The sequence below is a fragment of the Mustelus asterias genome, chromosome 13, assembly GCF_964213995.1.
Source record: "Mustelus asterias chromosome 13, sMusAst1.hap1.1, whole genome shotgun sequence".
NCBI classification, from domain to species: domain Eukaryota; kingdom Metazoa; phylum Chordata; class Chondrichthyes; order Carcharhiniformes; family Triakidae; genus Mustelus; species Mustelus asterias.
Genome location: NC_135813.1, coordinates 105,798,910 through 105,811,043, shown reverse-complemented (window position 1 = coordinate 105,811,043; position 12,134 = coordinate 105,798,910). Strand labels below are relative to the sequence as shown.

Genomic DNA, 12,134 nt, shown 5'->3' with positions numbered 1-12,134 from the left:
GTGGTATTTTTAAAATATATACTTGTGAATACACTTGAGAAACTTATGATTTGACCTACCACCAGCAAATTAAAATTCATAAAAATGTTGTTTTTCAAAAGACAAACACTTAAAATAAAATACACACTTCAACTTCATTGAAGAATTGCCAATGTGTTTAAACCCTTGATATTTTCCAGTGAATTGTGAGAAACCCATGTCTAATTAAAAGCAAATTGTTAGAAAATTTTACCTGCTCTTAATATTCAGGTATATTACCTGTTGTGTTATAATTCACACCGATCTTCATGTCAGATAGAACTAACTGTGGTTAAATTGAGGTTTGACATTTTGGTGTGCTACAAAATTGTACGGCAAATGCCCTTGGCAATACAACCGAAAAGACAGCAACTTCGGGTTATGCATATGAACCAACTCCTAAATGCTAAATGATCAAAACAGTTGGTATTGAAATGTTTTGCAGCACATTAGTGTGCAGTATAATAACATACGTTTAATAGAGAAAGCCCTGCGTGTTTTTACACCCAAAGAGTACAGCTAAAACCCCATTACGCTTTACAATTACGTTAAGTTGGCCTACAAAGCAGCTTTATGTGAAGGAAAGGAGGGAAGGATAAATCCACATCTAAGAACATGAATTTTAGGATTAATAATGGAAAACAAATGTGCTTAACTTTAAACATCAGGATATAAAAGAACTCAAACTAAGAAACCGTGGAGAACATTTGCGAACGGACAGCACAGTAACATGTCTATCTTTTATCTAAAATATGGATTTACCCAAAAAGTTTTCTGTTCATCTTGTGTATCTGTAAACCTCTCTGGCACCATGGACGGAATGTTATATACAAATAATAAAAGGTGCTGATATGGAGCTGGTCTGAACCCACCAAGTGAAAACCAAACAAGCCTCTTTCCTGAAACTGATTTAGATTTAAACAGGCCCAAACCATTATCCAAATGATATAATGTACTATGTGAGCAGTGCAACATTTAAAGAGTGTATAATTGTCATTGCAAACAGAATTGAGGCCCAAAGTACATAAATATTTTGTCAATAAATTCAGTACATATTGCAATGCCCATTTTGAAGTGTACAGGATGTCTAAATGAACTAGATATAAAAGAACCATTTATAAACTCAAATAACCTTTTAATTCTATTCGCTGCTGATCTACTGAAACTTTAGATTGTATTGACCACTTGTACAATTCATATTTGACTGTTATCTCCTTCTTAAATGTAAATACTTGCCTCCATTAACAACTCTTTGATCTGTTCCAGAATTCGGACTATAATCAGGTGTATGAGATCCAGCCCGAGAAGGTGGTGGGCCTGAACCAGATTGTCCAATCCTTGGTGAATGTTGTCGTGTACTTCCCCAAGACATTCCATCCCTATTCCTTTGCCCTGGTGGAATGTACTTATTCTCTCTATATAAAAAAAACAATTAATTTTATCTTTAGATCAATTCACAAATATAACAACTGCACAAAATGGAAAACAATATCCACAGGCACCAAATGCCTGTTTAGTGATTATTGAAGTTAGTGAGTATGGTGGTTATTTGACCATTGGGAGTGACTCAAAAAAGACAAGTGGTGTCTACATCCAATATTTGCAAAATTACACTTCCAACAGGGTTTGTTGAACAGCATAACAAGATCCTGCATGGCTACCCTTCTGCCAATTTATTGCAAAAATAGCATTTTTAATTGATGTTCTGGCAACATGGCGCTCATTGCATTGTATGAAAATATTATGTACGCCTAGAATTGCATCCTGTGTTTGTTGAATTTAGATTCATTGTTATAATACATTTTTAATATGCTAGTTATAGGCAACAATTTTTTGTACAGAAAAATTAAAAGTTGGAGTTATAATAATTGGGGTGGCACAGTGATTAGCACTGCTGCCTCTCAGCACCAGGGACCTGGGTTCGATTCCTGACTTGGGTCACTGTCTGTGCGGAGTCTGCACATTCTCTCCATGTCTGCGTGGGTTTCCTTCGGGTGCTCTGGTTTCTTCCCACAGTCTGAAAGACGTGCTGGTTAGATGCATTGGCCATGCTAAATTCTCCCTCAGTGTACACATACAGACATCGGAGTGTGGTGACTAGGGGATTTTCACAGTACCTTCATTGCAGTGTTACGGTAAACCTACTTGTGACACTAACAATTTTTTTTAAAATTAACAATCGTGACGGAACAGAACTAAACACTGTATACTTATATCCTATTGCTATCTCTTAATTTTAGAATGGACATTTTGGCTGAATAAATATTAAGATGGTTCATCCTCTACCTGTGAATTATTGTCTGTTACTCACCCGAAAGGAAATCATGTTGCAGTGGCAGAAATATCTTATTTCTGGAGAAGCTTCTAATAGACCACCCGAGGACTGCACAGCCCAACTTCACGACAATGACCCCCTCAAACATTCCTTTTAATCCATAAATGGCAGGGATGTTAATAATCCTGAAATCAAGCCACATCTGACACTCTGGACAAATATCCTTTGTTGAAGACCCTGTGAAGTTACGGTCACATGATCTAAGATTCCGGCCTGTTGAGCAAGCTAATAGTCCCTTTTTGAGCTGCAGCCATACCATCTGACTAGCAGGCCACTCAGAAGGCACTCTGGCCAGGTTGGACAACGGCCCTATCTACCCTGATTCTGCTGGAAGTTTGCACCATCGCCAACAAAAACTGATTCATTTCTAAAGCCTACTTACGTCAACATCACCAGAATAGCGACTTTTAGGACTTGCTTTTCAGCCTGCCGAACTCCATGAAGAAATTCCTTGTTGGACTTTGATTTTGGACTCTGGATCTCATGTGAGCCAATTTTCTCCAAATCTGTACTGCAAATTTTTCTCTATCCTTCTCTTTATGCTTGCAGAGGGGGATGTTGTGGACCCTTTGAACATATGCAATAAGCTAATCTTTATAAGTTCTCCCTACTTTGAGTTTACTGTGAGGGTTATTAGTAGGAACGGGATCACAAAGACTGAGGGGTTGGGAAATTTGCTACCATTTATTAAAAAGGAAGTCAAAACATTTTTCTGTTTACTGACGGGTAGAGAGAGTAGAAATTAATGCTGTTTAAATTGACCCCCCTCCTGTCCGTAACATCGTATTTATCACATGGTGTGATGCCAATAAAAAAAAACTTCAGATTAAAAATTCTTTAAATTTGGCTCGACTTTCACAAAAATCAATTATGAATAATAATCTGAAAGCACAGAAAGAATCATAACACTGAAGCTAAGCCAGCTGACAAATCAATTGGAAAATTTGACACATAAAATCTCTACAGTGCAGAAGAGATCATTCAGCCCATCAAGTCTGCCCCAACTCTCTGACCAAGGCCCACCCACTGCTCTATCCCCGTGACCCCATGCATTTACCCCATTAATCCCCCAAACCTAAACATCGCTATACACTAAGGGGCAATTTACCCAAGCCAATCCACCTAACCTGCACATCTTTGAACTCTAATCCTATTTCCCCCACCCTTTTCCTATATCCTCGATGATTCTCTTTTTACACACTGATTCATTCCACAGAACTACTATACAGAAGTTCATGGCTCATCACGTCCATGCCAATTCTTTGCCATGGCAATACAAAACTGAATGACATGACCCAAGTTTCTCCTTATAGCCTTCTACCATCCCTTAATTTAAATTATAATGCAATTTTCAACCACTTCCTGCACCAACAGCCCTGGTATCTCAAGTCTCTTCCCATAAAGGAGTTTCTTATCTCTGACAATATATATTGTACGAGCACTAATGTCTCTAATGACCTTTCCAAAACCAAGTGCCTACAATTCCACAGTTCTTTGTGATTTAACAAATATTCAGAGTCATAATTCCCTCTTTACTTTTCTCATGCTCTCCATCTATAACATATAATAGCATATTCTAGATATACTAAAGATGGAAATGAGAGAGATCAGATTCTCCAAGCTGAGTTACTAGAAAGTCTTACACTTAAAAAGCATTTTCTCATTCTTTTCTTTCATACAATTTTCCCTTACATTCATCTTATGATTTAATCAATTAACCGGAGATAGGTTGCCTTGCCTTAAACTTCAGTTCAACTCTCGCTTCATGCAAGTTAGGTTATAGTCACAATTTACCTAATGCTTGCCTACTTTCTGATGATTTACTTGTCTTTGCTACCATTAGCCAAGTCCAGCAGAGGATTCTCCTTCTGTGAGTCATGCATTGTTTTCAATGAGAGCTTTACACAGGAGAGAGGAAACACAAAGAACAATACAGCACAGGAACAGGCCCTTCGGCCCTCCAAAACACTTTGTTAAAATGCTCCATTGCTGAGCTTACTGATGTTGCTTTTGGTGACCTAACAGTACCGTGTTTTGGCATATCAACACAAAATGCGGCGCAATTGAGAACTGCATTCCCCTAGCTCTTTCACACTAGCCGACAGAGAGAGAGAGACACAGTGGAAGCACATTTTGAAATTTTGCACATCTTAGCCACAGCTGATTAAACGTAAATAAGATCTGAGAATGTAGAGTCAGGGAGCAAGTGGCAGAATGGATTGCTAGCTGGCTTCAAGACAGAAAGCAGAGAGTGGGAATAGGTGGCGGCAAGTGGTGTTCCACAAGGATCAATGGAATTACACCACAGATTAGAAAGGCCAACAAAAACAAACTAGGCTTTATTTCTAAAGAAATGGAATTGAAAAGTTATGCAACCTGCATCAAATCTCAGTCAGACCTGACTTAGTGCTGCAAGCAGTTCTGGTCATCATATTGTAAAAAGCATATAAAGGCAGTGGAAAATATTCATGAGGATGATATCAGAAATGCATGGATATGCATATTAGGGGTACAGTTGACAGGCTTGGTCTCTTTGATCTGGAAATAGGCAGCTATGGGGTGACCTGATAGATGTCTTTAAAGTTCTGAAAGATTTTGATAAGAGTAGATAGACAATGTTTTCACATGGGGAGGAGCATAACTAGAGGCCACCAATGCAAGATAGTCAACAAGAAATTCAATAGAGAATTCAGAAGAAACTTCTTTACCCAGAGTGGTGAAAATATGGAACATTCTCACAGGAGAGGGTTGAAGCATCAATAGCATTGATGCATTAAGGATGAGCTAGATAAACAAAGGAGGCAAGAGTATGATGGTAGATTTAGATGAGGAAAGATGCGAGGGGGCTAGAGTGAAACATAAGCACCAGCAAGGACTGGTTGGACTGAATGGCCTGTTTCTGTGCCATGTATCCTGTGTAACATCGAACAGACTCTACATTTAGATATTTCAGACTAGAACATAACAGAGCAGGAGTAGACCACAAGGCCCCTCAAGCCTTTCAAACAACTGTGGCTAATCTCCTGCCTCAAATCTACTTTTCTGACCACCCTCCATATCCGTTGATTCGAGACACCAAAAATCAGCCTCCTCAGCCTTAAACATACTGAACAATGCAGCATCCACACCCTTCGGGACAGTCAGTTCCAAAATTTGCAACCCTCCGTGAAGAAATTTCTCCTCATTTCAGTCCTAAATAACTGACTTTTTATCCTGAAATGGAATTCCATGTTATAGATTCCCGTGTCAAGGGAAATAAGCTCTTAGTGTCTACCTTGGCTAGTCCCCTCAGAATCTTGCATGTTCAATGAGATAATCTCTCATTCCTCCAGAACATAGGCACAATTTACTCATCATCGGACAACCCTCTCACCCCAAGAACCAATACACAAACCTTTACTATACTACATCCTTCCTTGGATAGAGACCAAAACTGCACGCAATACTCCAGGTGTGGTCTCACCAAAGCCTTGTAAATTGTAGCAAGATTTCCTTATTCTCGCACTCTAATCCCCTGGCAATGAAGGCCAACATGCCTTTTGTTTTAATTGCTTGTTGCACCTGCATGCTGTGTTTTGTACAAGTGCTCCCAAGCATCCCTGAAATCAGCATTTAAAAGTTTCACACCTTTTAAAATATATGCTGCTTTTCAATTCTTACCATCAAAGTGAATAACCTCAGAATACTCCCAATTATATTCATCTACCACCTTGCTGCCAAGGTGGTATTACTTATATCTGATGCAATGCACTTTGAACTTTTTGAATTGTTTCCTCTAATGTTTATTAACGGCCATACTTTTGAGTTTATTTACCCAATCAGCCTTAGCCAGCTCTCCCCTCAAACCATTGTAATTGGATTTAAGATTCTTGTTTAGGACTGTAGTATGCTATATGGAACTGAGCTGTACTATGATCATTTTTTCCCCCTAGAAGTTACAATTCACTACGAGATCACTAATTAAGCCTGCCTCATTAATGGCACATGTACATCTAAAATGGCTTTATCCTGAGTAAAAGTGCGATAGTACCTGGGGCTGACACCATGACTCTCTCGTTCATTGGGAGATCTTTGTACAGCTGTGTATTTTTCCTCTTCTGTCCTTTCATCATTTTCTAATGCAACTCTTGCCTTATATTGGGCACTTGATTCAATTTCTTCAGCAAGTTGAGCTGCTCTAGCTTCCCGTCGTAAAAATTCTTCAGAATTATCCCTTTCCAAAGGTACCCTGTGACAGATAAGCAAATAAAAATTAAGTTACAGAAAATCAGAGCAAATTAAGACAATCAAAGCTGAAAGACCAATTAAATATGAATAAGATTGTGAAAAACGATGTCAAAAGTATTGATATAGAATGCATAAAGGAGTGTTAAGTAAAGAAAGTGAAGAGAGAACTTAAAGTAGCAATACAGGTAAGGACAGAATCTAATTAATCTTCCTTAAGGGGGAAGGAAGCAGAGGGAAGAAAAGTACAGTTGAGTTAAAGTTAAAACTGTAAAGAGGAACTAGTATCATAAATTTGAAACTAGCAATTAATCACAACTGGGAAATTATAATGCAGCTCTACACTGATGTATTGCACTAGGATGAGGCAGGGGTGCCCAGTTTCTCCATCTGTCGCACCAGTTCCAATAATGCCACCTTCCAAAATTGTGCTTCTGACGGGTCCTCCTTTTTCCCAAGCCGAGGATCCCCCCCCCCAACTGTAGTTGACTGGGTCCTCAACCATGGTCTGACCCATCTTCCGCACTACTGCCCTTCCATCCAGTCACTTGCAATTTCAATTCACCAGTTTATGCTCATGCCCACATTTTTGTTCTTGGTCTGCTGCAACGTTCAAGTGAAGCCCAACGCAAATTGGAGCATCTCATCTTCCGATTATGCACTTCACAGTTTCTGGACTTAACATAGAATTCAACCATTTCAGACCATGAACTCTGTCCTCCATTTTGATTTTGATTTTCTCCAACCCCCTCCCCCAACAGGGGCAGCCTGTAACTTGTTCTTATGTTTTGCTTCCAGAGTGCACTGAGCCTTGTTCTTGTTATTAATACATTCAATCTGACCTTTAGGTTACTATTAGTATCTTCCTTGGTCTTCAACAATATAATTAACACTTCGTCTTGTGTCCATGGCGTATTTGTTAAATTTCTCCCAAGCTATCACCTATACCTGATCTTCTATTCTGCTCCACCTCTTCCACAGTACAAAATCCATCACATTTCTATCTCTCGCTATAGCTCTGAAGAGTCATACAGACTTGAAATGTTAATTCTACCTCTCTCTCCACAGATGCTGCTAGACCCGAGTTCTGCCAGCATTTGTTTTTATTTGAGTAAAAACAGTGATATGACATGAATATCATTGCTCTAACTGAGACTTGGCAAGCTGGAGAGGGGCAGCTCAAGGTGTCTGTAAAGGGAATCAGAATAATGCAGGGTTGATGGAGTTGGATTTGCCACCAAGAATAAACTTGTAAACCAGCTTCATGAGTTCCCTTTTGGAAGAAATGAACACTTCATGACTTTGTCTCAAACTGGCAAGGAGCCCATTCACCACTTTTTTTGGTGTGCATGTTCCTACTCTAGACACCAACGATGAAACTGTGGAAAATTTATATACCAAACATCACCACGTTCTCTATGAGATTCTGAAGGAGGCCAGGTTTATTCTTCCTGGAGACTTCATCACCAGAATTCAAAGAGATTACAATCTCTGAAATGAAACTATTGGCAGGAAAGAATGTCAACTTCAATGACATTCTCCTTACCAAATATGTAGAACATGGGCTTATGATCGCCAATACCCTGTTCTGCCAGAAGAACAAGTACAAAACATCGTGACAACACCCACTGTTCAAACGCTGACACCTGATCAATTCCATCATTGTCTGAGCCTGGAATCACAAAGATTTCTGCACCATCAAAGCAATGATAGGAGCTGATGACTACTGGACCGATAACCAACGTATTTGTTCAATTATGCCCATCAAACTGGCTCCCAAACTGTAGGTGCAAAAGAAATGACTACAAAAGACCAACATCAAAGCTCCGAGGGATCAAACCAAAAGAGACCGATTTCAACAATGCCTTAAGAAAAAACGTTCAAACTTTAATCAAAAGAAGCGTGCCCACAGTTCTTGCTATGTCCGTAAGACCAACATCACCAACACCTACAAAGAGACACTTGGATTTGCTGTCAGAAAACATCAGGAGTGATTTGATGAAATGATCTGGCATTCAACAAACTGATAAATGCAAGACTTTGTGCTCGGCAGAATGATCCGCATTCAAACCAAAGGAACTGCTTACCCACAAGCAAAGACAAAAAAGTTCCACCCTCGACAGAAAAAGGATGACAAGGCCATAAGATCATAAGATACAGGAGCAGAATTAGGCCATTCGACCCATGAGAAGGCAAATTAAATTCAACATCTCGCTGTCACGAATAACATCTGTGGCTCTTTCATTGCCACAAAGATATTTATGCCCAAGTACTCAAGCTTCCAATCAAAGGAAGATTCACTGCCTTTCGGAGAGAGCATTTTCAGGACTTTTTCAATCAATTGTTGATGTCAAGTACCAGCTCAATCAGAGCAGACACACCAGAGAAAGACAGAAGAAGCTTTTCAAGAATGTGCTGAAACCAAACATGAAGAAATGCAACAGTGACATCAAGTCCTGGGTGATCATCGTTTTGGCCCAAATCAGATGGCAGCAGAGTCTGTGGGAAGGATCCCAGCATTTTAACACCCAACGCTGACAAAATGAAGAGGAAAAGCGAAAGAGCATGCTATAACCCGAACTGAAAATACACAACCAGACATCACACATGACAACAAATGCCTGACATGTCAGAAAGTCTGCAGACCCTGAATTGGCCTCATCAGCTACCTTCAAACTCACGGAAGACATTGATCCTTACTAACGCTGGATAACCATTATTGTGCAGCAGCACAGCCTCCATTAAAAAAATAACATGCCACTTTAACCAAATATGATCTGGGCTCAACTTCTTAGGCATTTTGTTATTGTAACCATTGAATCACAAAGAGAGAGGGGAAATCATTTGCTACAAATTTTCTGCACCAAAATATTCACATCTGATTTTCAACTTGGAAGATAAAGAGCCAGGTCACAATATTATAATAATGAAGGCTTTAGCAGCTTTATAAAATAGAAAATCAAATTAATTACCCATGGTGTTAATTGAAATACATGCACTTACGTATATGAAGATAAACTGCTGTCATAGGTTGATCTCACTCCATAGGTTTCCTCATTAAATCTGAACATGTCATTGGGATCCCAACCATTAGACTGTGAACAGAGAAAAGATTTTAAACCAGCAAGAATAAAATCCCTCCTAACAACTTTATTTTTCAACACAAAAGAATAATGCATCATTCACTGTTAACAGTTGCCTCTACTTTCCCTGATCTATAGCAGAAGAGCTAGGTCAAGAGTGCCAGAAGCAGTATAATGAGGATCAATGGTTAAATGTAAGTAGCGCCAAATTACTCGGACATTGTGCTTTTTGTTGTAAGCAATAGTTTATATAAAGTTCAACACCTCACAATGCTTTAAGTTTGAACCATACCATTTGATTCACCACCAGTACATCTGGCCAAACAATTGAGTAATAATCAGAGCAAAGCATCATAATCCCACAAAAGTGGCCCAAAATAAAAGGATAAACAGGAACTTCAGAAGAATTGCAGCTTTCATTCTCAAAGACTGAGGAGCAACTTAACTATGGTCCAACATTTTCCATCTGCACAAAAAAGCAGTATAAATGAATAATTCACCCAGTTCATTTTGAAACCACTGGTGGAATTCTGAAATCTTAACGTAATTGTTTTTACTGTTTTGAATAGCTAACAGATTGACCTTTCAATTGACAAACATATCAGCCATGATTGAATGGCAGAGCACACTCAATGGGCCAAATGGCCTAATTCTGCTCCTATATCTTATGGTCTTTAGAGTTTTCATTTTAGAAAAGTTGCCCCATTTGTTTTCAAGTTGTTTTTCTCTGGCAACATTGCAGAAACAATGTAATCAAGTGACATATTAGGAGAGGTTAGACTAGAAACTATAGACAATAAATTTTAAAATAAAATGGCAATAAGGAGGAGAAAAAGAATGACGGCTCAATAACTCAATTTATAATAATCTGAACTTTGCCACCAGATGGTAGCTTGCCTTTACATTCAAACAACAATATAGTGCCATGACCTGGAACAAACAATTATACTTTCCCTTGAACATTTTGTTACTCTGGACATAAATTGGTAATTTTGATCTATGAAATACAAAATTACCTTTCTTTACAAAACCCCATTTGTAAGTCTCCACATACCAAGCAATATCCTCTTTCCTGCCACATATCCCCAGCCAAGTTAAAATCAGGTGATCTATCTGCATTCAAGCCAGTCTTGAACTCACTGCTAAGCAAAGTGCCAGAATGGTGCTGACTCCTTAGATTTATTTTTGCCTTTGTGAAAGCACCCAAATATACCAGCAAAATAGATCATAAACTATGTAGGAGCTAACAGGCTTCTAGTACCCCAAAGGCAACTCAAACTGAAACCAACAGTGAGCTAACAATGCAGATAGCCAGGCTGCTATTATAATGTAATTTTATTCCCTTCCTAAAAAAAGACTAGAACAAGTGCGAGGAAAAGACAATTAAAATGTATGTTGGCTTTTTTAAAAATAAAAACTGATCTAAATTCATAATTAAAATGTTTACCACATCTGATTCCAGAGCTTCCAAATCTTCATTGGTGCCATCACCACCATCCCATGGTTCCAGATCTTTGTCTTTATGCTCACCATTTAGTCTAGAGCCTATGGCAGCATCAGTGAAAGCATCTGAAATAGTAATGAATTAAATTCATGTTTTTGTTAAGCCAACATGTTCATCTGCTGAGTCAAAAGAATTTTAACTATTAGTTAAAACAATTATAGGATTAAATTACCTCACTTCGCATAGACATCTTGATATTTTTACATAATAATAGACCACAAACACCAAGACCATGGTTAGAAATCTACTCAAGTCTACAAACTTAGCAATGAAATTTTAATTTCAAATATAGTGCACCAAGCTAATATGGAGTTGAATTACTGGGAATAGCTTTATCCATTCTATTTTGCACACTGAACAGATAGATGTATGTGAGAATGTTAATTCCATTAAAAAAAACAATGGTCAAATATAAATTTGCAGTTTAAGTTTACAAGCAGTTACATCTTGTTTGCCATGTTTTATTACGGATTATTCATACATTTTAATAATATTGTAGTGGAAATATTAAATCTAAAATGTCACTACAATAAGAAAACTGACATTGATTTCTAGTCAAATTGAGCACCAATATGAAATTCATATTTATAATTTTCACACTCAAATTTCGAAAGTTGATTACAGGATAGTGTAAAAAAAATGTAACATAACTTGTACTACCAAATGGAAAGATAGAGATTTGAATCTCATCTCTTTTAGTTCCCAACCTGAGTGGTGCAAAACAAGAAATTCTGAGCAGAGGTCAAACAAGCCCCAAGTAGGGAAAAGCAGGGATAAGCAAATGAATCCACCAATCATGTGCATCACACTTGCTACTCAAAGACTGGAAAAAATAGACCAACTGTCCACCTGTCCTCAATGTTAAACCCCGTAACACAACAGGAACAAAATGCGGAAGGCATGGGCCCTTCGTTGGATGTTTATATGTAATATACTAAAAACATCATGTGCACGATAAAAACAGATGAAA

General features: G+C 38.3%; 1 protein-coding gene across 9 annotated transcripts in view; it reads right to left on the bottom strand.

Moving 5' to 3' along the window:
* The window catches only part of atxn2 (ataxin 2), an 80,339-nt gene that overhangs the window by 39,242 nt on the left and 28,963 nt on the right, over window positions 1–12,134 (bottom strand). For all 9 annotated transcript variants that reach the window (XM_078227434.1, XM_078227435.1, XM_078227436.1 and 6 more), the window contains 4 exons: window positions 11,108–11,229; window positions 9,581–9,672; window positions 6,384–6,581; window positions 1,255–1,433 (listed from right to left, as the gene is read on the bottom strand). In XM_078227434.1, the coding sequence (XP_078083560.1) occupies window positions 1,255–1,433; window positions 6,384–6,581; window positions 9,581–9,672; window positions 11,108–11,229 (591 nt within the window). The remainder of the gene's footprint in view (window positions 1–1,254; window positions 1,434–6,383; window positions 6,582–9,580; window positions 9,673–11,107; window positions 11,230–12,134) is intronic.